The sequence below is a fragment of the Octopus bimaculoides genome, chromosome 18 (assembly GCF_046866305.1).
Source record: "Octopus bimaculoides isolate indiv1 chromosome 18, ASM4686630v1, whole genome shotgun sequence".
Classification (NCBI taxonomy): domain Eukaryota; kingdom Metazoa; phylum Mollusca; class Cephalopoda; order Octopoda; family Octopodidae; genus Octopus; species Octopus bimaculoides.
The window spans coordinates 39,139,190-39,165,135 of NC_142945.1; the positions used below are offsets into that span (position 1 = coordinate 39,139,190).

General features: G+C 36.8%; 1 protein-coding gene across 3 annotated transcripts in view; it reads left to right on the forward strand.

Moving 5' to 3' along the window:
• The window catches only part of LOC106881953 (uncharacterized), a 46,818-nt gene that overhangs the window by 9,884 nt on the left and 10,988 nt on the right, over nucleotides 1–25,946 (forward strand). The window contains exon 2 of one of the 3 annotated variants that reach the window (XM_089366018.1): nucleotides 22,482–22,765. The exons of 1 other annotated variant lie outside the window; for it this stretch is intronic. In XM_089366018.1, the coding sequence (XP_089222144.1) occupies nucleotides 22,612–22,765 (154 nt within the window). In that variant the 5' untranslated portion in view covers nucleotides 22,482–22,611. The remainder of the gene's footprint in view (nucleotides 1–22,481; nucleotides 22,766–25,946) is intronic. One more of the 3 variants, XM_089366019.1, reaches the window with a different exon arrangement.

Genomic DNA, 25,946 nt, shown 5'->3' on the forward strand with positions numbered 1-25,946 from the left:
AATGCAGATCAGTGATCAGGTTCTTATACTTGAATTGTCATACACCAAAAGAGACTTTTGAAGAGATGAAAGAAATTTATGGTAACAACACACCATCATCTGATGTAGTCAAGTACTGGCATTGCCAGTTCAAATGTGGTCGAACTTCTGTGGAAACTGCTCCTATTCCTGGATGACCACATTCCACCATTGATGACGACACCATCCATAAAGTGGCATACACCATTTTGGAAGATCACCACATAACTATTTGGCAACTAGCCCCAGAAATGAAGATAAATGTAGGGTCCATGGAAAAAAATCATTCACAACCATTTGCACATACAGAACTTGTCTGCACGATAGATTCCTCGGATGCTCGCACTTTTTCAGAAGCAGGAATGAGTCAGTTGCACCCAGAATCTTTTGGCAATGTGCCAAGAAAATGAGGAGGACTTTTTCAGCAGACTCATCACACAAGATGAAGCATAGGTTCATCACTATGATCCTGAGATTAAAGTCCAGTCGAAGCAATGGAAGCATGATAACTCACCACCTCCAAAGAAGGCACGTGTCCAACCCTCAGCAGGCAAGGTGGTGCTCACAGTCTTTTGGGACCAGCACAGAGTAGTAATGATGGATTTTCTGGCAAAGGGCACTACATTTAACAGGACATATTATGCTTCTCTGCTGCAGAAATTGCATGATATCATCAAAGCAGAGAGACGTGGCATGCTGACCAAAGGAGTCCGTCTCCTCCAAGACAGTGCCCCAGATCACAATGTGCATGTTGCCCAGATGAAAGCACACTCCTGCAGCTATGAAATCATTCCTCATTCCTCTTAATCCCCTGACCTCACACCATCTGACTTCCACCTCTTTGCAACCATGAAGTGTTTTTTGAAGGGGAAGCACTTTTTGGATGATGATGAACTTATTTCCAAGATAAAGTCCTGGCTCCAGACGCAACCTACCAACTTCTACAGACAAGGTCTTCACATTTGCATAAAGCAATGGGAGAAGTGTATCACCATTGGTGGTAGTTATGTAGAGAAGGACTAATAATTATGCCAAGTTTCATTTATCCTAGTCTCTGAGAAGTGGGTCAGAGGAAATCTTTAATGAACACCCCTTGTACATATTTCTTTATTTTTCTCTTTTATTTATTTTTTTTCTCTTTTACTTGTTTCAGTCATTTGACTGCAGCCATGCTGGAGCACCGCTTTTAGTCGAGCTAGTCGACCCCGGGACTTATTCTTTGTAAGCCTAGTACTTATTCTATCGGTCTCTTTTGCCGAACCGCTAAGTGACAGGGACATAAACACAGGGGACATGAACCAGCATCGGTTGTCAAGCAATGCTAGGAGGACAAACACAAACACACACACATATATAGATACATATATACGACGGGCTTCTTTCAGTTTCCGTCTACCAAATCCACTCACAAGGCTTTGGTCGGCCCAAGGCTATAGCAGAAGACACTTGCCCAAGGTGCCACGCAGTGGGACTGAACCCGGAACCATGTGGTTGGTAAGCAAGCTACTTACCACACAGCCACTCCTGCGCCTATTTGTGAATCTCTGATTTACAACTGTTTCTGATATGCATTATAGTTGCATCAATGGTTCTATTTACTCAATTTGTCTATTGATTGACTGAAAAAAATTGAATAACCTCAATAAATACTATCATCGTTGGAGTCTGCACATTGAGCAAGTGAGAGAGAGAGATGGGGGAGGTAGTGAATTAGTAGCTGTTAGAACATTGGATAGACTGTCCTGCAATATTTGTAGTAGTCAAGGCAGCATGCTGACAGAATCATTAGAATGCTGGGCAAAATGCTTAGCGGTATTTTGTCTGTCTTCACATTCTGAGTTCAAATTCCTTAGCATTTCATCCCTTCAGAGTCAATAATATAAGTACCAGTTGAATACTGGAGTCAGTGTAACCAACTTATCCCTCCCCTAAAATTGCTGGCCCTGTGCCAAAATTTTAAATCAATGTTTGTAGTACTTCTTCAGGCTGAAGTTAAACTTTACCTTCTTTCCATCCATATTGGGTTCATAAATATATACCAGTCTGGTGAGGCACTCTTTCCCTCTAACCAAAACTGCACTCTGACTCTCTGCATCTGTTTATGACTGTATGTGCTTCAAAAAACCCATTAATCGAAGCATTGTAGTTGTTGATACCAAGTCATTCATTATAAGAAAGTGGTGGCTTGTAAACAAAGGTTGGCAATGAAAAGGGTATCCAACCGTAGAGAATCTGCCTCAACAAGTTCCATCTGACCTATGCAAGCGTGGGAAAGTGGATGTGAAAATGATGATCATACATTTATATAGATAAAGATGTACACACACACACACACACACACATATATATATATATGTTTACAAACATGCATGCATACATATAAACATGTATACATATGTACAAACACAAGCATATATATATATATATGTGTGTGTGTGTGTGTACATCTTTATCTATATAAATGTATGATCATCATTTTCACACACACACTTATAAACGCATTTGCATGCATACATAGAAACACATACATGCATTACATAAATATATATCTACACAAACACCTACACGCACGCATACGCACACACATACACACACACACACAAGATCACTGTCCCCATCACAACGTTTTCAGTGCTGGGTAATGTGTCAGTTGACATTTTGTGTTTGTGTTAAACATGTCTCGGACTCTATTCTGTAACAGTACAAAGGTTTCCCCATCAAACGGTCTTTCATGGTTTTAAAGATTTGAGATAAGAAAATAATGAAAATGTTGCTAGATTTCTTTTGCCTGCAGTTATAAAATACCATTTATTTCTGTTATTGCATGGTTTAGTTTTAAATATCAAATCTAATGAGTGAAGATGCTTAAATGATGGCTTTTTTTTTCTAAGTTGTTTAAATGACGGGAGTTTTTTTCTTAGTTGTTTACTGATAGGAGGATAATCTGGGTGTTTTTTGGCAAAGATTATTTTTGTTTGTAATTTTTCCTTCAGTTTTTTCTTCTTTAACCTTAAATTCTAACTTCAACTCTTGTTTTTAATGACTCGTTTTTTTTTAATTCCCTTATTGTGTCCTTTTTATTTCTTTTTTTTTTACTCATTTATATTTAAATTTTTATATTTACTTCCCCTTTTTGTTAGCCTTCGATTATTCTTTATTAAATAATTTTTTATTCTTTTATTTCTTTCCTAAGTTTTTGTTATATTTGTTCTTTTATCCTTCTTTTTTATTATTATATTCTCCTTTCATTTTTTTCTTTCTCCTTTCCTATTATGATGCCTGTATCTCCTTACCACACGCACACACACATACTCACACACAAACACACACTCACTCGCGCACACACATATTTACATATATATTATATGTGTGGTTTTCATCAACTCACAACTATGAAGAGGTGTTGAACCTCTTGTTCATCCTTGATACAGGATGTCCACGAAAACACTCCCAGCTTTGTTGCTGTGGAGTGGTGACCATCGTGGATTTCTTTGCATTCACACCAAAGATGGGAAATCACCTCAAAATAAAGGAAAATATTATTGTTAGGGAAGCTGTGGACACCATATTTATCAATATATTTGAATTACTTTAGATATCACAATGTCATGAAATCAGGGAGTGCTTTTGTGGATAACTTGTATTTAACTGTGCCGGACCTTTCAAGATCGGTAGCATATATCAGTAGATGATCACCACTGTTGGCCTCTTCTCACAGATATCTGATACTTATTACTGTCAACTACATGAACTGAAGTAGTGTAGAATACAGTGTCATTGCTTAGTAACACCAGTAAACACAACAGAGTGAAACATTTCTTTGTTTTTCTCTCTCTCTCTCTGTATGCATATACATATATATGTATGTATATATTTATATGTGTGTGTGTGTGTGTGTGTATGTATACATATATGTGCATATGTATGTGCGTGTGTATGTCATCAGTAAAGCATAAATCCAACTAAGAAGCATACTCTGGGTTATAGAGCAGTAGAGTATACAAAGATAGATATGGCCAATCTATGAGGTTACCAATCTATGGGGTTACCTATCTATGGTTTCACATCCATAAAGTGCTTAGCTTTGCAGCATTTGTTCAGACCCTAAACCTGTTGGCCTACATAAGCCAAAGGGTTTAGGGCCTCAAGAAATGCTATAAACATAAGGATTTTATGGATGTGAAACCGCGGGTAAGCCCATAGATCAGCCATACCTAACTTTATCTATGTATATATATGTGTATATATATATATATATATGTGTATATAGGAGAATATACAAATAATAACAACAGACGAGGACAGATGTGTATATATATATATGTGTGTGTGTATATGTATATGTGTGTATGTATATATATATATATATATATATATATATATATATGTGTGTGTGTGCGTGTGTATATATATATGTGTGTGTGCCTTATACAAAGCAACATTGTAGTGGTAGGAATGGGTATTAAAAATATCATTATTTGATGATAATTTTGTAATTCTCCTAGAAATACTTTTAACTACCGATTTTAACACATTAGCGAGGCAATTTGATAATTTGTTCATGTATCTTGTAACCTCACCTGGTTTCCTATAGGGGTGGTATAATCTAGAGTTAATATCTAAAGTAGTATCTAAAAAATTTACTACCTTTGTGCCATATTCATACGTAATACCTAAGTTAAAGCTTTTAAAAAATTTTCTAATTCTTTTTCTCATTCTTTCTATGACTGATTTATTGTTGCTAGGGATGATGAAAAGAGCATCATCTCTCTATAAACCTCCCTGTAATTCAGGGATTTCTCTATTTAGGCACCTTAAAAGGTACGCACCAACTAGATTAGTGATTTTGGCTGAGTCACTTGAGCCCATAGCTATATCAAAGTTTTTGAAGGTATCAGCCCCAGTCCAAAGTTTACCCTCAAATCCTATGATAGTCCTTCTAGCTAAAAGAATAATGTCGATTTCATCCCTAGTTATAAGAGAGAGGTCTTTAGCAAAAATTAGAGATTTATTGAAAAGCATAGGGGATATACTGGAATAATAACTGTTAATGTCAAATTGAATAAAAGAATAATTACTTATATTATCAATGAATTTAAACCAATGTATTACTTCATCTGTATCAAACCATAATTTGAGAGTTAGGTTGGGAATTATAAGGGGTAGAATATTATCCAGAATAGATTTGCTAAGTCGACCAATATCAGACTTAGTCGGGCAAATTAGTCTTACAGTAGGATTATCATGGAAGTTCTTCTTGTGGTCCTTTAGGTTAATCCTTGGTTCACTTGGTTTTAAGGGTTCTGTTTTGTTTGTTAAGTCATAACTTCTTTAATTTTTAAATTAATGTCTGATAGATTCTTTTTGGATGTTATTTTATATTTAGCGTTGTGTTCCTTCATTATTAGTTTCCTATAGGTGGTACAGTTAAGTCTATATAAGTTTCCAGTTTTATCTGCTGGGACCAGAATTTCTGGTTTATTATGCAATAACTTAATAAATTCCTTTAGTTTCCTCAGATGTAAGTTTTTTTCTAAGTGGGTGTTCCTTGAATTTTACATTAGCTATTAAGTTCAAATAAGTCTTTTTCAAAATTTTCTAGTGGTGGGCTAGGTGGAGGATTTTTTCTGCTTTTGAATATCTTCTAATAATTTTTCTCATATGTTTCTAGAGTTCTGTTTTACTTCTTAGTCTCATGATGGTAAGCAATCCACCTCATCCTTCAAACAAGGATGTTATATGTGTATGTATGTATGTGTATGGCTTTAAATATATGGTGAAATGACCTGGTTGGAGCTCCAACCTTCCAAATTTGTTCCCAAGGCCTAGAAAAACTGAAGGGCCACTGCAATAAGTATGTGAATCTGAGAGGGGAATATGTTAAATAAAATCATATTCAACTGATTGTCCTGTATTTGTTTTTACCTAAAGCCAGGAACCTTTCTGCAACTTTTCATGTATGTGTGTGTGTATATATATATATATATATATATATATAGTTAAAAAAAACAATAACAAAAAAACAAAAAAACAACAAAGTGAGGACGTGATATGGATAGTATTATTGGATGCTCAGGAAAGGAAAGAGAGAGTGTACGACGTTTCGGGCGTAGCCCTTCGTCGGAAAGATGAAAAGTTCAGAGAATGGAAGAACGGAGAAAGAGGAAAATGGTACCGATGCCCACGAGGTTACATTATATATATATATATATATAGATATATATATATAGATATATATATATATATATATACACAAGCTCTTCTTTCATTCACTGTTTATCTTTTGCATTTGTCTCCTTCCTTCCTGCATCTTTCCCATCATTCACTCCAATTTGCTGCTCTATATGTTGACATACACTGACCACGTAATATTTGATTTCTTTTCCCCCAACTCATCTGTCTGTAATATTGAATAGAAATGATGAATGTCACATTATTGATTTACGTTTTCTGATTGGTTTATCTTTTTTAATAAGTACATAGAATACTCTAGAGATTCTTTGCCAATACAATAAAATGAATATTGCAAAAGATATCACATCATGAGTGTGTAATTAAAATGTTTGCTTTACATTCTAATGTGTGATTAGAATGTAGATGTGGATCTGATTTCATTGCACAACACGTTAGGTATGCACTTCCACTACAGCCTTGATTTAGCCACAGCTTTGTGTGAAAATATTTGATAGCAGGAAACTGTGTAGAAGCCTGTTTGATACATGTACATATGAATGTGTGTGTGTGTCTGTGTGTGTGTGTGTGTGTAATGTACTGTTTTGTGATAGAAAATTCAACAAAAAAAGTACTCCATCTGGTGAGAGATAAATATCATTTATTCAAAGGTCACAATACAGGTATTAAAGTGTTACTAATTGTTTCATGTGTTGAGAAAAGAAAGATATTATTCTGCAGGCACCAACCACATATCATAACGAACTAAAATAATTGAATAATAGAAGAAACATGAAAAAAACTGAGAAGGCAGCAGAAAGTAAACAACGGAAAACGAAAACACAAAAAGAGCTATCATCCGTAGACTTTAAATGATAAGGTTAGAAAGATATCAAGTCAGTCAGGAATAGGTGGAATTAATATTTAGGGTTGCAGTAACTTCTGCCTTATATATGATAAATGTAGTCATTCATCGTTGGTCAAGTGGACAGGATCCTGGGTCATGACAGTTGCAACTGGATTCAGGTTCTTGGTATTGACCACGTGTAATGATGCTCTTTATATTAGGGCAGCAGCTGTATGATAATTTCACAGAATGCCTATTAGATAATTTCCTCTATCTGTGAGTGGCTGGAAAGCGTTTGTTTAGGAGGGACAGGAATCTTTTACCAATGTTAGTTTTTATATTAAGGGAAAAGGGAGGGGTGAACCAAATAATTTTCCTTGGCCTATTTTTAGGTTTCTTTTTGTTATTACTCTGATTAATACTAGAGTGGTTACGTATTACTTTATTTTTGATGCCACTAGATCTATTATTAATATTTTGACGACTGGCACCCATGCCAACGTCGTCTCCTTCATTGGACACTAAACTCGGCTTGCGAAGACCTGTTGGGGCAAGCGAAATCGTGATGGCACCTGTGCCCAGTGTTGTCTTCCTGGCACTTGCGCCGGTGGCACATGTAAAGACATTCGAGCGAGATCGTTGCCAGTGCCGCTGGACTGGCTCCTGTGCAGGTGGCACGTAAAATGCACCATTTTGAGCGTGGCCGTTGCCAGTACCGCCTGATTGACCTTTGTGCCGGTGGCACATAAAAGCACCCATTACACTCTCGGAGTGGTTGGCGTTAGGAAAGGCATCCAGCTGTAGAAACTCTGCCAAATCAGATTGGAGTCTGGTGTAACCATCTGGTTCACCAGTCCTCAGTCAAATCGTCCAACCCATGCTAGCATGGAAAACAGACATTAAACGATGATGATGATGATGATGATGATGATGGTGTGTGTGTGTGTGTGTCCATTAGCAATACTCACTTGTTGAGCAGCCAGAGTCGAGCTTTTTATCCCTCTTGATGTAATTCTTTGAAGTCTAATGTCATATGTACTTGATTATGTCAGTTTTTAATGCTGTGATTGGCAGAAATAAATAAATATATAAATAAATAATGTTCAGCAGTAATCAAATAGTATTTTACAACACCTCAGCTGTTCCACTAGAATAGAACTCATCATTCTCATAATTGTAGCCACATGTAATCATCTGTTCGTGTTATAACTAGCAACATCATATGAAATCCTGGTGCATTTCATATGAAGATTTGGAAACCTTTTTTAGTACCAATAATATTACGTTCTGTACTCAATGCAAATAGAGATTTCTTTCATGGATAATTGTTGAATCCAAACAAAAGGAAATCAATATATCCATTAGCTACACTAACAGGAGTGTTTGATTCAGTTTAAAGCTTATGTTGTTGCCTTTGATCGATAATTGTTGAAATCCTCAACAGCATTCACACTTCCTGTGTACATTTATTTAGATTTTGTTCAGCGTTGGTTTCTGGCAACAACATACAAAAGCTGAATTGCACCTTCTATTTTATCTTATCATTTACCCATTCTTTCTGCAGTTTGTCTCGTAATTGTGACGTGATTAGCTGTAAAATACAAATGTGTTGTAGTGTCTCAAAGTGCTTTTAAAGGACGCTGCTTGGCCCAGGTTTCTTAATGTTAAGTAGACAAGAAACAGGTCTCCTCCTTAAAGAGGATGCTAGCTTTTCACAAATAATACTACCAAGTAATCACAACAAGGACAATAAACTTAGTACCAGCTGCAGATCTGAACTTATTACCTACATGTAAGTCGGTGCCTCAACACCTAATCCATTTGGCCATGTCTATTTCAATGCTGGTAAGATATCATATAAAGTAGTGTCCAATCTGTAGAAACCTTGACATTTCATCTTTTTCACATTAATTTGAAGTTAAATACCAATACTGTGTCCAAATGAGGTTCACAGATATGTTCTATTAATATATTCATCTGTGGACTCTGCTGGTTTCTAGTATCAGTTTCAAATTTTTGCTCAAGGCCAGCAATTTTAGAGGAGGGACTAAGTCAATTACAGCAACCCCAGTGCTCAACTGGCACTTATTCTATCAACTCCAAAAGGATGAAAGGCAAAGTAGACCCTGGTGGAATTTGAACTCAGAACGTAAAGACCGACAAAATGCTGCTCAGCATTTTTCCCAACATGCAAATGACTCTACCAGCTCACCACCTTAACTGGTTTGGAATTGGTGATTTCTAATTTTGATATGGTCATGAGTGTTGGGTAATGACCAAAAGTGTATGATGAATACAAGTGGCCAAATTGGGGTTCCTCTGAAGGCTCTCAGAAGTAATGTTACTCGACAGGATTCATAGCTTGAAGATCAGAGAATCGCTTCTTGTTGAGCTGCTCTTCTCTGTATTGAGATTACCGTATACTCTATGGTACATATGCTCATAGGACTATAGAGCATATGGTATTATGCTCTATAGTACCTGAGCATAGTACTATTGCTCTGGTACTATGGACATGATTAGAATATTACAGGAAAGAACCACAAGACAGTTTCTTCAAGCCAAGCCAACTAGCAAGGGACCTAGGGATAGACTAAGAATGTTGGTATCAGTATAAGACACAGTCAGGTATCCCTTTTGATGCAGGACACTTATGTAACCCTTTTTTAAATTTTTCATTCATTCATAGGCAGTTTGTAGTAGCTAAACAAGAATGATATGGTTGGATAATATTCATAGTCTCCATTTTGGTCATGCTTAGGAATCCTGGAAGAGAGTGTAATAACAATTACTTCTGATGGAACCATACAGAGGAGGTGCCTGAGAACTCTACTTCCATCACCCTTTCAGAAATAGTGAGCAGAGAAGATAAATGGATAAATAATTTTGATATCGCAATCCACAAATTATGGTAGGTGTGTGACATAACTTGACCTTCATGATTATCAAGTATTTTGTGTTTTGTGATCCATTTTCTATGGGATGTCAAGTCCTGAAATCTATTCAGTTCTGTTTGGGGAAATTGTTTGGCTGCTACAAACTATCTACGAATGAATGAAGAATTTCAAAAATGGCTACATAAATGTCCTGCATCAAAAAGGATACCTGACCGTATCTTGTACTGATGCCAACATTGATCAAATCTGTTGAACAAATGGGGTGGCTTAATGAAATAACAAATTAATCATCCGTAACAGTTTTGACTATGGTTAATGAAATAATAAAAACTTAATTTACATTCAAACCTGACTGGAGTGACAACAGGGAGACTATGTCTAATTATTTTCACACAACTAATTTTCTCATTGGTAAGGTAAAAATTAGAAGTACATTATGGATAATTAAAGACATGCACTGTGCTTCTTTCATAGTAACAATATCAACTTAATTGATGTTTCAAGTTCAAACCTGCATCGTAGTGACTTGGAGAGATTGTTTCAAGTGATGTACACACAACTATATTACCCACCAATTGGAAAAAAATTATTAATATGCGTCTGTGTACATATGCACATACTTGTCCATATACACATACTTGTCCATATTCACATCCATGTACACTTGTGCATAGACACACATCTTTTATCCTTATCTTTTACTTGTGTCAGTCATTTGACTGCAGCCATGCTGGGGCACTGCCTTGAAGAATTTTTAGTCAAATGAATCAACCCCCTGTACTTTTTCTTTTATTAAGCCTGCTACTTATTCTATCAGTCTCTAATTTACAAGGATGTAAACACACCAACACTAGTTGTCAAGCGGTGGTGAGGGACAAACACAGACACAAAGACTCACACACACACACACACACACACACACACACACACACACATAAAAAGCACCCATGCTGGTGCTGCATAAAAGCACCCAATACATTCTGTAAAGTGGTTGGCATTAGGAAGGGCATCCAGCTGTAGAAACCTTGCCAAATTCTTTTCTGGGGATACAATGTTATTTCCTAAGTATAAATAAGGTCTATAGATTTTAGGAGATTCTGTTTAACTGGATTTATTGACCCCTCCTGATTATAGCAGGTGTATCCAGTCTTTGAGGCATTGGCATATAAACACAATGTCTTCTGCTGATTTTTCAAGGTTATGAAGAAGCCTGGTGGTTTCTGAGATGGTGTCTGTGAAGGGAACGTTTTCATCAGCGATAATCTACATCTGTTATTATTGTGACTTGGTGACAAGGAGTAGATTTTGTTGGAATGATGCTCGGTTCTTTAACTCTTTAGCATTTAAACTGTCCATATCTGTCCAAAATGTTCAGCCTTTTTCATTTTCAAACCAACAAGATCCTATCTCTCATAATGTCATTCTAAAAATAAAAACAACTGCTTCATCAAAATCTTGAAGCTACAAGATAATGCATAATTAATTTAAAACACTCTGAATAAATAGATGTTATAGGGTTAATTTTGTCAATATGAATGCAAAGGATGTAGTCTAGGCAGATGATGAAATAGTGCAAGACACCTCTGTTGATGCTGAAGACACCTGTATTTCCATTCGTTGATCAAATTTTATCTCTCACTCTATCTGCTTCTCTTTATATGTGTGTGTATATACATTTTCTTGCCATCTCTCTCTCTCTCTCTCTCTCTCTCTCTCTCTCTCTCTCTCTCTCTCTCTCCCCCTCTCTCTCTCTCTCTCTCTCTCTCTCTCCTCTCTCTCTCTCTCTCTCTCTCTCTCTCTCTCTCTCTCTCTCTCTCTCTCTCTCTCTCTCATACACATGCATACATATATATTCATACGTCCATACATACACCTGCTCATAATTTCCACAACATCCTGCCCTCTGCATAATATTGACTCACTATACAAATCAACTTTTTGTTATCTCTACTTTGGAAGCCAGCTAAGGAAGCTAACAGCAAAGAGGCAGTCTGCTTTGGTTGTTCACAGTCTGGTAACCTTTGCTGTTTGTACTCTTAAATGGGTTTCTATGCTGGCACTATCAGAACTGTCACCATCTAAGTATTGCTCATTGTTGCTGTCTTTTTGTACAGTATTCTCCTTGGTTCTTCCAGTCTCAAATCCAATTAGCTGACAGCTTATACAAGGTATTAATAGATGAATAAGAAAAAATAATCCAGGTTGCACAAAACCTCTCATAATAAAAAAATAATGCTGTATTATGATGCTTTTGTTTTTAACTCTTCTCAGAGGTCTACCACTGCTGGATACAATAATATCCATGGTAATAAAAGCATATGGTGGACTGGTGCATGAAATGTTTGATGGCTAACAACAGATCTCAAGGAATATAATCTCCTTGAACATGATATATTGGAGATCCTGTGTGTTTATGTAGTGTTAGTTGATTGTAGTAATGTAGGCAGTGTGTATGTGAATGAATAGAGTAGTTCATAGTTTATGAGTACAAACCCCACAATACAAGCATTTTGTTGTGTTGCTGTTATGGCAGGACATGTAATCCTGAATACTTCAACTTAATTAAGAATAAGTTATATTGCTTTATGAGAAGACTGTTTGGGTTAGACTTGTATTGTATCATCACGGTGACTGGCTGGGTATTCCTGTTTCATTTGTTGAATGTCACACACACACATCAAACCTCTCTTTCTCTTGCTTTCTCTCTCTCTGTATACATACATATATATATATATATATATATATGCATATACATACATACGATTTCACTTGGCTTGATGAGGCTTCTCAAGCATGGTATATTGCCAAAGGTCTTGGTCACCTGTCATTGCCTCCATGAGGCCCAACATTTGAAGATCATGCTTCATCACCTTGTCACATGTTTTCCTGGCTCTACCTCTTCCACAGGTTCCCTCCACAGTTAGAGATCAGCACTTTTTTTATACAACTGTCCTTGTCCATACACATCACATGACCATACCAGCACAGTCATCCTTCTTGCACACCACATCCGATGCCTGTTTTCTTATATATATATCAAGCCTAATCATGTTTATCTGCATCACTAACATGTGTGTGTGTGTGTCCCAATCCCTTATCTAGTGGTCAATGTGGAAACTAGAGATAGATGAATGGTTGATGAGAGCTGTACAAGATTTGTACAGGGACACTACCAGTAAGGTGAGGGTTGGCAACGAGTACAGCGAAGAATTCAAGGTTCAAGTAGGGGTTCACCAGGGATCAGTCCTCAGCCCCCTCTTGTTCATCATAGTTCTCCAGGCAATAACAGAGTAATTTAAGACAGGCTGTCCCTGGGAGCTCCTCTATGCTGATGACCTTGCTCTTATAGCAGAATCACTACCAGAACTAGAGAAGAAGATCCAGGAATGGAAGCAAGGTCTAGAATTGAAGGGCCTTAGAGTTAACCTAGCAAAAACCAAGGTCTTAGTCAGTAGGAAGGCAGACAAATCCAAAACCCCTTCAGGAAGATGTCCCTGCTTGATCTGTAGAAAAGGCATAGATAGAAACTCCATAAGATGCTTTGGACACATAAAAGGTGCAGCAATATCAGAGGAAGGCTAACAGGGAAAATAGCTTTTGTATGTGGAAGATGCACAGGTACAATATATGCTGAAAATGTGCAGAAAATAGACTCCATCAACTGTCAGGGGTCAAGCTAAAGGTAGTAGATAGCTTCCATTATCTAGGTGACCAAGTTAGTAGCAGAGGTGGATACTCTGAGAACATAGCTGTGAGAATAAGATTAGGCTGGGCAAAGTTCAGAGAGCTCCTACCTCAACTGGCAACAAAGGGACTATCTCTCAGAGTGAAAGGCAGATTGTATGATGCCTGTGTGTGAATAGCTATGTTAAATGGTAGTGAAACATGGGCTGTGACAGCTGAAGACATGCGCAGGCTTGAAAGAAATGAAGCCAGTATGCTTCACTGGATATGTGATGTTGGTGTGCATGTTTGACAGAGTGTAAGCATCTTGAGAGAAAAATTTGGCATAGGAGGCATCAGATATGGTGTGCAAGAGAGATGACTGCACTGGTATGGTTATGTGATGCATATAGATGAGAACAGCTACTGATCTCTAAATGTGGAGAGAGCCTGTGGAAGAGGAAGACCCAAGAAAAGATGAGACGAAGACATGAAGGAAAACATGATGCATATGGATGAGGACAGCTGTGTAAAGAAATACCAATCTCTAACTGTGGAGGGTATCTGTGGTAGAGGTAGACCCATGAAGTCATGATACGAGGTGGTAGAGCATGATCTTTGAACTTTGAGCCTCACAAAAGCAATGACTAGCGATTTGGCAATATGCTGTGCTTGAGAAGACCTGTCAAGCCAAGTGAAATCATAGTCGTGACTGATACCGGTGTCATGTAAGTGGCACCTATGCCAGTGGCGCATAAAGAGCACCTTTCAAGTGTTTAAGGCAAAGTGGCTGAGTTCCTTTCAAGTGCTGGACCTCACAGAGGTGAGTTTCTGTTGAGCATTGGGCCTCATGGAGGAGAGTCCCTTTCGAGCATTTAACCTCATGGAGGCAAAGTGGCTGAGTTCCTTTCGAGTGTTGGTTCTCTCAGAGGCAATGACTGAGACCTTTGACATTATGTCATGCTTGAGAAAAAGACCCATTAAGCCAAGCAAAATTGCAGTTGTGGCAGATACCGGTGTCACACAAATGGCACCTGTGCTGGTGGCACGTAAAAGCACCTATTACGCTCTCGGAGTGGTTGGCATTAAGAAGGGCATCCAACTGTAGAAACCATACCAAATCAGGCTGGAGTCTGGTGCAGCCTTCCAGCTTGCCAGCCCTAGTCAAACCGTCCAACCCATGCCAGCATGGACAACATATGTTAAATGATGTGGATGATGTAAGTATGTATATGGTACCATGTGAAAAGCATGAATGCTGGTGCCACATAATAAACACCCTGTACATCTTGTAAAGTGGTTTGCATTAGAAAAGGCATCCAGCCATAGAAACCATACCAAATCAGACAATGGACCCTGACTTGCCAGCTTCTGTCAAACTGTCCATTCCATGCCAACATGGAAAACAGATGTTAAATGGTGTGTGTGTGTGTACTTTTGTTCATTGTAACAAACAAATTCACCATGAATAAAGAATTCACTACCAAGTTAGGATTCAGTAAAGAATATACAGTAGAATATATCTTTATTTAATATGTTCAATAATGACCAATTGAAATTTTTCGTTCGATTGATTGCAGTTGTTGGTATGTATACATGTATGACTATGTGTCTGTTTAAATGTAAATGATTTTTTTGTTGGTTTGGGACAAAGACGCTCGCCCAAGATACCATTTAGTGGGACTGAACCCAAAACCACATGGTTGGCAAGTAAACTTCTCAACCATACAGCCATGCCAACAGGCTCTCGATTTGAAGTAGTAGTAACTCTTTTGAAACCTCTATTGAACACAGATATTGACGAGATGATGTTGATGAGCATGAAAATGGGGTGGGCGAGAAAAGAAATGTTCTTTATCACAGAGAATGAACATTTTCTCCCTCTGACAGGATAAAGTAAAGTTGTTAGCTATTGTCACCTCACTTCCTATTGTCTTCTATGGAGAAAGGAACAGATTGATTGAATATTGATAATTGTACATTTATAGAAAGCAGCACTACTTAATTGACGGCACAGTATTGATGGTTTTGGAGAGTATTGATTGTTGCTTGAGCTAGAACATAGAGGGGAGAGATAGAGAGAGAGAAGGGCATTGTATGGATGTTGTTAGTATGGATTACCTAAATTGGTAAAGCAATGGAACTAGATGCCTAGCAGTATAATTTCATATTGTTTAAGTTCTGAGTTCAAGTCCTGCTGAGGTCTACTTTGTCTTTCATGTTTAAAATATGGATGGGTTGTAAGAGGGAGTAGATCTAGCTAAAGACAAAAATAAATGCAAGTTACCCGAAAATCCATGTATGAATGTTGAAAATTAAGGTCATGTATTGGAGTCAATATAGAGGGTTTCCTTAAACTAACCATCTAATTGAAAAAATGATAGAAATTTATAAAATAAATTTGAAGACATGGATAAATGTATATTTCTTTTTCTGTGTGTGTGTCTGTGTGTATATATGTGTATTTGCGTATGTCTGTATATATGTGTGTGTGTGCGCATATATATATATATATATATATATATATATATATATATATATATTCAATAATGAATTAAAAGGAAGGCTAGTGTTGCAAACATTATTGACCACACATGCTCAATGTATGTGCTTTGTTTGTTTGTGACTTTGCTGCAGTATAGGGCTTCTTCTGAGTGTGATACCAGAGCAGCATCATCAGCAAAGAGCATCTCTTTGATCAGGATGCTTCTGATTTTGGTCTTGGCACGCAGACACGAGAGATTGAACAGTTTCCCATCACTTCTACTGCACAGAAACACTCCATCGTCTGATGTCTCAAAGGCATGTGACAGCAACAGCAAGAAGATGCTAAATAATGTTGGAGCAAGGACACAGCCTTGCTTTACCCCATTCTTTATTTGGAAGGCAGCTGATGTTGAACCATTGCATATCATTATAGAAAGATTCGATGATCCTCAGCAGCTTTGGTGGACATTCGATTTTTGAAGCAGGATGAAGAGGCCTTTGTCAGATCAATGAAGGCCATATGTAATGGCATTTTCTGCTCTCTGGACTTCTCCTGAAGTTCGCGTATGGAGAATATCATGTCAATAGTTGATCTGCTTCTTCTAAAGCCACACTGCGATTCTGGATAAATTCGAGAAGCAAGCAGTTGTAGCCTGGAAAGGATTACACAGGCAAAGGTCTTTCCAACAGTGCTGAGAAGAGATATTCCATGGTAATTGTTGCAATCACCACGGTTACCTTTGTTTTTGTATATGTATGTATGTATGTATGTATGTATGTGTGTGTGTGTGTGTGTGTATGTATGTATGTATAATGAGCTTCTTTCTGTTTCTGTCTACCAAATCCACTCACAAGTCTTTAGTTGGCCTAGGGCTTTAGTAGATGATACTTAAGGTGTCATGCAGTGGAACTGAACCTGAGACCTCATGGTTGAAAAGCAAGCTTTTCAACCACATAGCCACTCACATGCATTCATATATTACTATGTTGATGTTAGCCATGTGGATCCTCATATTATTCCTGTTATAATGAAGATTTTGATCAAGAGTTTCATTAAAATACGAACACTTTAGAATAGTTGGTCTCAGATAGGTTGGCATTAAAAGAGTTAACGTAATCCCAGATATTATAAAATATACTAATGTATATTTGGTCTAACTTTCAATTGTTGTTTTGTTTATAATGTCGCAAAGTTTACCTGTCATTTATAAAGAAATTTGTGATTAAATGTTGTACCATATACACATTTGAAACCAGTCTTGTTATATGAGTTCCTGCATTGAAACTCTGCATTGATTCTGCCACCAGAATTACACGGTGAAACTTGCTTCATGTTTTTACTAAAGTTATTTATATTCTAGTTCTTTCATGTTTTTCTCTCAGACTTGGTTATTATATTATAATTTTCACTTTCAGTTTTTGATAAAATAACTTCCATCACACACACACACACATATATACACACCTGTGTATGTATATATATATATATATATATATATATATATATATATATATACATATACACACACAAACACTAACCTCACCTATTGGACACATATAAAAGTGGTGGAAGGAGAAACTATTATGAATTCAAATTACAGTTATTATATTCTACTTCTTATATATGTATTTTTTCCCCTCCAAGCTTAGTTATTATATTATAATTTACTCTTTTTAGTTTTATTTTTTTGTCTACTTCATGTCTAACCTTTTAGACACATTTCCAACACCAAGATGTCTGGAGAATAGTAAAACTGTTATATATTTTAAGTTTAGTTAATATAATGTAGTTATTATTATATTATTATCATTATTATTATTATTATTATTATTATTATTATTATTATTATTATTATTATTATTATTATTATTATTATCATTATTATTATTATTGTTATTATTTGTTTATTCTATCAACCTGTGTTGTTATAATTTTCTTTCTATTTATTTCTCACAATATTGCTTACTCAAGTAATGCTAAGTACTTACAGCTAGACTATATGTATAAGATGTAAATGTATGCAATACACGTGTGCACACACACACACACACACCATATTTCTTGACATCTTGATTTCCAACATTGTGTTTTGTTGCGGACCAATGTTCTTGCTGTTGCAAGCCACTTTAACAGAACAAGCTGAGTGATTCTTAAATCATGACTGTGGCAATATGAAAGATGTCTTATCAGTCTTGAAGCCTTCTTCCACCCTTATATTCCAACAGAACATCAAGAAGAAAAATGGAAAATAGAGCAGATGTATTTAGCCTTGTACGCATACGCTTATTAGCTCAAATTGCTAAGAAAGAGAACTGAGGCAAGACCAGATGTCTTTATGATAGGTAAACCAATAAGGATGGATTTATTTTGCTGAACCTAGTGTCATCTCCATCCTGTGTTATATCTGTCTGTGATAGTTGAGTAGAAGGCACAAGGAATAGAAGCTTTCAGAAAGCCAAGATAAAATAAATGATTAAAAAAGGGTAAAGTAGATTAGAGGTTCAAACAGTGGCAAGTAGGAAGGAATGTATTGTCTGTAGAAATACTATTTAATAAATATTTTCTTCAAAGTGTCTTATCTGCAGATCAAAGGAGTTCAATAAACAACAAAGGCTGAGTGTTTTAATATTCTATGTCTACTTTACTGGAGATCGATGAGTTGGATGGTTTTATATTTCCATTATACAATTTGGTACAGTGTTTCTCAATAAGATCTGAGGGAGATTGGGCTACTATTTCTACCAAGTTGAACAACAAGGGGCTCTGATATTGAACTTACTTGTAAGATGGTATAATTCACACTGCAGTAAATAATATTTGCACTGTGAAATTATCAAATATTTTGTTGGCTTGCAGTTTAATTCCACCCACAGAAAATAATCACCACACAAAAAAAAAAAGCAAACCCCAACCTAATTGTGTACTGAACCATGTGAAATTACAGAACTCTAGTCAAATCACTTTTTAATCGAAAATAAAACTGACAGTTAGAAACAAGATCTTCATCGTCTTTCTTTTAAAAGCCATCTTACATGAATTTTAGCAATCATGAAATTCTTTGCTTGTATTGTTCAACAGCTACCAATTCTATAATTATGATTTTATAATTAAAGTCTTGGTTTATTTCTGTTTCCTTTCAGTAATTCTTAATCTTTCTGCTTGAAGCCTTACTATATTTTCTTCTTGTGTTTCGTTTTGTCTTCTTTTAGCTTTCTTTTTACTTCAAACCTTGATTCTGCTTTCAGCTTCCTTTCTTTTTTCTTTTTTTTTTTCTTGTGTTTCTTCTTGTCGTTTTGCAACTTTTCTTCTACTTTCTGATTCCATTGAGAGCTGTGACTTCTTCATGTTTATAATCTTCATTTTCTATCTAATTTGAAGTTTCTCTGTGGCTGAAAACGTCTCCATACGTTTGACTTGCAATTACTTGCTGTATTCTTCAAAACGTGCAAATTACACCTTGTTCTTCTCTTTCTAACACAATGTTTCCAACCTTCCCTCTTTATTCCCTTACTCTTACATTCTCTCTCCCTCACTCTCCTTCATTATACTCACTCACTCACATATGTCATTATTTCTTTTCTATAGTTTCCTCTCTCAATGAACAGTCTTTCTCTCCCACTTTACTCCATTATCCCCCTTCCCATATATACATACATATGCACTTCAACATTGTACATCAATATCTTTCTCTCCCTTTCTCCCTCTCTCGCCCTCTGTTATTTTATGACATTAGCTCTCTAATTTCCTCTCTCTGTTGTTGCAGCTCTCTTTCTTCTTTCCACCTCTCTTCTTTTACTCTGTTACTTACTCACACTATGCTTCTCTTCTCTTTCTTTATAACATTCCTCCTTATATTTTCTGTCTGCTGCTTACCAGTATTTTTAGTGGTTGACATCAAACTCTCTCCCCACTTCCCTCACTGTATCTCACCCATCTCTCTCTCACCCATCTCTCTCTCACCCATCTCTCCCTCTCTTTCTCTCTCTCTCTCTCTCTCTCTCTCTCTCTCTCTGGAATTTGTATGGAAGCACATGTATGTAAACAGTATAATGCAAATGATACTATTCTGTTATTACTTTCTTTCACTGGGTTGTGGCCATGCTGGAACTCAGTTTTCAAGGTTTACATTGATCATATTGACACCAGTACATATTTTGTCAATTTCTGATTATCAAACTGCTAGATTACCTTTGATGTAATGAGATACAATGTCTCATACCATTTTGAACCAATATGCACACAAACACACACACACACACACACACATTTACAACATACACAAGCCGACACACACAAACACTCATAATGATCCTTTCTACTAAAGGCACAAGGTCTGAAATTTTGGCGGAGGGGACTAGTCAATTACATCAACCCCAGTGTTTCATTGGTACTTAATTTATCAACCCTGAAAGGATAAAAGGGAAAGTTGACCTCAGCAGAATTTGAACTCAGAAGGTAGGGGCAGATGAATACCGCTAAGCATTTTGACCAGTCTGCTAACGATTTTGCCAGCTCTCTGCCTTAAACACACTCATGATAATAATCATCATTTTTATGTTCATTTTCTGTTTTGACATGGATTAGATGGGTTATCATGATCTGAGCCAATTCTTATTCAGAGTTGAATTCCTTCTAGGCAGGTTCAAAAAACCATATCAGACACACACATTCCAATTTATGACATAGAGTAAGTCTGTGTGTGTCTCTCTGTCTGTTCCTGTGTACTGACATTGCATAACAGTTGTATGAGTGTCACTGTTTTACAAGCAGTGTCATTCATTTCCAATATTTAGCAAAAACATGTCTGGCCATGGGGAAATATTACCTTGCTTGGAATCAGGTGAGGGTTGGTGACAGGAAGGGCATCCAGCTATAGAAAATCTATTTCAATAAACTGAATCAAACCCCTGTAATAATGGAAGACAGGATGCTAAAACAATCATGATGGTATATATATACATGTATTTACATGTATGTGTATGTGTGTGTTTGTGTGTGTGTGTATTTACATGTACATTTATCGATATATATGTGTGTATATATATATATATAAACTGGGTATTAGTATTTTTGGTTGATAACTGAGGAAGGCTTAGGGCCTTTCTGTGTCTGTCATACATTTTGTAGTATCTAATGCCTTTATTGAGTAACTGAACGCCATGCATCCCAACTTTTCTAACTTTGTATATATTTTTTATATATATAGTAACTTTGTATATATTTTATATATATATAGTAACTTTGTATATATTTTATATATATATAGTAACTTTGTATATATTTTATATATATATAGTAACTTTGTATACATTTTTTGCGACTCTACCTTTCTTTCTTTCTCTCTTGTCCTAATATTCCTTTTCCAGCATCCCTACTTTCTCTTTCCTTCTCTCTTGTCTTTTCATTAATGCATTTTTCATTTATTAACTGAACACCATACATCTTAACTTTTGTTAACAGTAAGTATATAAAGCATCATCATCATCATCATCGTTTAACGTCTGCTTTCCATGCTAGCATGGGTTGGACGTGTATATATATATATCATCATCATCATCATCATCATCATCGTTTAACGTCCACTTTCCATGCTAGCATGGGTTGGACGATTTGACTGAGGACCGGTGAACCAGATGGCTACACCAGGCTCCAATCAGATTTGGCAGAGTTTCTACAGCTATATATATATTTACTTACATATCATATATGTTTGTATTTATGTATATTCATGCATAAGAACATCAACCACATGGTTCCGGGTTCAGTCCCACTGTGTGGCACCTTGGGCAAGTGTCTTCTACTATAGCCTTGGGCCGACCAAAGTCTTGTGAGTGGATTTGGTAGACGGAAACTGAAAGAAGCCCGTCGTATATATATATATATATATATATATACATATATATATATATATATGTGTGTGTGTGTGTGTGTGTGTGTGTGTGTGTGTATGTATGTGTGTTTTGTCACTTGGCAACCGATGCTGGTGTGTTTACATCTCCGTAACTTAGCGGTTCGGCAAAAAGAGACCGATAGAATAAGTACTAGGCTTACAAAGAATAAGTCCTGGAGTCAATTTTCTCGACTAAAGGCGGTGCTCCAGCATAGCCGCAGTCAAATGACTGAAACAAGTAAAAGAGTAAAAGAGTAAAAAGAGTACACATAGCTGCACAATTTCTGTACCAAATTCCACTCACAAGATAATGGCACAAGTGTTCGTTCAAAGTGCCATGCAGTAAGATTGTTTCACAACCGTTGGTCCCTGGTTCAAACTTTTTAACCATGCCATCATGTTTGCCTATGCAAATGAAAACACTTTATTGCAGTAAATGTTACACAATTGTAAGTCATTTACTTTCACTGGTTTTTCTCATTTTTTTCTTTTTCTCCTTTTCCCTAGATCCCAGCCACACTTCCGCAAACAGCAGAAAATCGACAATTAACCATTCCAACTAAGAGCAACTTCATGCACCAAAATATCTGCATAAAACTTCCTTTTGGAGTTCTTTTCATGTTTTGCTGCCTGAAATATGAGTGACTCTTCGAGTGCTTCTCAGTCATCTGAGGAAAACGAGGTGTTACGTGCATCTCCATCTGAAAAGCCTGACAACTATAGTGAATGCTTTGAGTCAGATGCTGAAAGTGAGGTAACTGTACATACAAAACAGTCATCAGCAAGGAAAAGTTAGTTTGTTCCCCTTTGAAGAATCTGTTCTTCATGCTTGCTTGATTTTTTTTTTTGCCAATTCTTTGCCATTTTTTTATTTATTTATTCATTTTTATTTTTATTTCATCTGCCAAGAGTTGTTAAAGCATCTTACTAAAAATTCCTTGTGTTATATAATTAAAAAAAAAAAATGGATACAGGATTTCTTCCAAATCATATATACTCATAGGGTCAGTTTCCTGGTTTCCATGGTGCATAAATTCCTCCCTGGATGGGACACCGGTCCATTTCAGAATTACTCACTTTTGCCAGCTGGGTGGACTGAAGTAATGGAAATTGAAGTGTTTTGTTCAAGAACCACAACATGTCGCCAAGTCCAGATATCGAAACCACAATCTTACAATCAGGAGTCCAACACCCTAACCACTGAGCCACATGTCACCATAGCTCCTTCTTGAGTTACATAGACTCATGAAACTGGTTTCCCAGTTTCTCTGGCCTATATATTCCCCTCTGGATGAGACACCAATCTGTCGCAAGATTACTCATCTTTGCCAGCTGAGCAACGTAAAATGAAATATTTTACTCTCAAGAACACAGTGTATCACCCAGTCCAGGAATTGAAACCACAATCTGACAATCATGAATCCAACACCCCTAACTACTAAACCACATGCCGCCATGTGTTATATAGATACAGTCCTTCACTCTGAGTTCAAATCTTGTTGAGTCAACTTTGCTGTTCATCCCTCTGAGGTCAGCTTTGCCATTTGTCCCTCATGAAATAACGTACCAATCAACCAAATATTGGAATCCTATCAGGCTCATTAGTGCATTATGAAAATGTCTTGCAATACTTCTTCAGCTCTAAGGCTGTGAGCTGGAAGAATCATTAGCACGCCAGGCAAAATGCTTAGCAGCATTTCATCCATCTTTACATTTCTGAGGTCAACTTTGCCTTTCCTCCCATTGGGGTCGATAAAATAAATGCCAGTTCATTGTGGTCGATGAAATAAGTACCAGTTGAGTACTGGGGTTGAGGTAATCAACTTACACCCTCCTCCAAACTTGCTGGCCTTGTGCCAAAATTTGGTAGACAGAAACTGAAAGAATTCTATTATGTGTGTGTGTGTGTGTGTATTTGTGTGTGTGTCTGTTTTTGTTCCCCCATCACATCTTGACAACCAGTGTTGGTGTGTTTATGTCCCCATAACTTAGCAGTTTGGCAGAAGAGACCAATAGAGTAAGTACCAAGCTTTAAAAGAAATAAGCCATGAGGTCAATTCATTCAACTAAAAGTTCTTCAAGGTAGTGCCCCAGTATGGCCGCAGTCTAATGACTAAAACAATTAAAAGATAAAAGAATAAGCTTCATTTTCTCCTGTCACCAATCTGTCTCACTTTATCCTGTCGTTCCACTCAGTGTCTCATTTTCTCCTGTCAGTCATATTGTGTCTTGTTTTCTCTAGGTTCCCACATAGTGTCTTACCATTGTTTGTCAACTCACATTGTGTCTATCTTGCTCCTGCCACACAAAGTGTCTCACTTTCCCCATATCATCCACAGTCTCTCATTCTCTTGTTACCCAGACAGTGTCTCATTTTATCATTTCCTTTTGTCACCTATTGTGTGTTACTTCCTCTTGTCAGCACACAGGGACTCACTTCAGCTTGTCACTTATACTCTCTCACCTTGATCTGTCACCCATATTGTCTCATTTCCTCCTGTCGCCTACATTCTGCCTCACTTCTTCCTGTCACCCTCAGTATCTCACTTCCTCTGAGTACCCAACCACATTGAGTTTCAATTCCTAAAGTTGTGTGCTCAGGCAAAATAAATAATCTTACGTGACTCAGTATAACATGTTTCATTCTTACTGGACAACAATAACAGAAAGTGCATCTAGCTTTAATACTAGCTCTCCAACAATTCATTCATAAATAATTAAATTAACAAACTCATCCCACCCATGACAATGGGAAAATAATGATTGTAAATTGTTAAGTAAATACACACGTACACACATCACACATTAATAAATAAAACCTGTGAAGCTGACATTTGTTGCTTCAACTTGCCATAAGCTTCAATAAATTGAACTCTCTTTCTCACTCTTTTCCTTCTCTCTCTCTCTTTCACTCTTACCTTACACTTCATTCCCAAATTTTGACGCTTTGGTAAATAATACAAATAAAAGATTCTTTGTTGACAGCTTAAATTATTGAATCACCTCCTCCACCACCACCACCACCACTTCTACTACCAATCTTTCTATTCCATCTATTGCTATAGAGACCTGAGGAACACTCTTGACCAGTTGCCTGGTTTTAATGTGGTATTAGTGGCGGTAATGGTGATTAATGTGGATGTGGGGGTGACAGTGGTGGTGAAAGCTTTGTACTACTTTCTCAGAGTCCACATGTTCAAACCTGCTGTTAGTATTTTTTGTTGTTTCTGAGCAAAACACTTTATTTCAGTTCATTGAGTTGTTTGGGAATAAGGCATCAGTTCAGTCTAAGAATATTCAGCATCAAACCATTCATTGTCAGTCTGTCATCTTAATCCATCCAGTGAGCTGACAGAATCATTAGTGTACAAGGTGAAATGCTTAACAGCATTTCTTCCTGCTTTACATTCTGAGTTGAAATGCTGCTGAGGTCAATTTTGCCTTTCGTCCTTTCAGGGTCAATAAAGTACCGGTCAATCACTGGTACTTTATTGACTCTGAAAGCATGAAAATCAAAGCTGACCAAAGTTGAACTCCAGTCAATCACTGGAGTCAGTGCAATCAACTGTCCCTCTCTCTCCTCAAACTTCAGGCTTCATGCCTATAGTAGAAAAAATTATTGGATCTAAATTCTAGTTCTTATGGTATTTGTTGTTTTCGTTGTTGTCGTCGTCGCTGCTGTTGTTGTTGTTGAGCAGCTCCAGTTCAGTTCTAATGAGAAGAACAAAGTTACAGGATTGGAAATAAAATTATCAATGAATAACAAAACATGGAAGTGATGCTACCAAAGCTAAACTAGGCCAAGACCATGCTATCAATGAATCAACAACTTGTAATATTATTCAGAGCATGAAGCTTTATAAAGACTATAGAGACAGTGTTGCTTCATCATTGAATTTCCAAACAATAAGAAACAGAAGCATTGCAATGATTGAAATGGAACATCTCTTGCTAATTTGGATCGAAGATTGC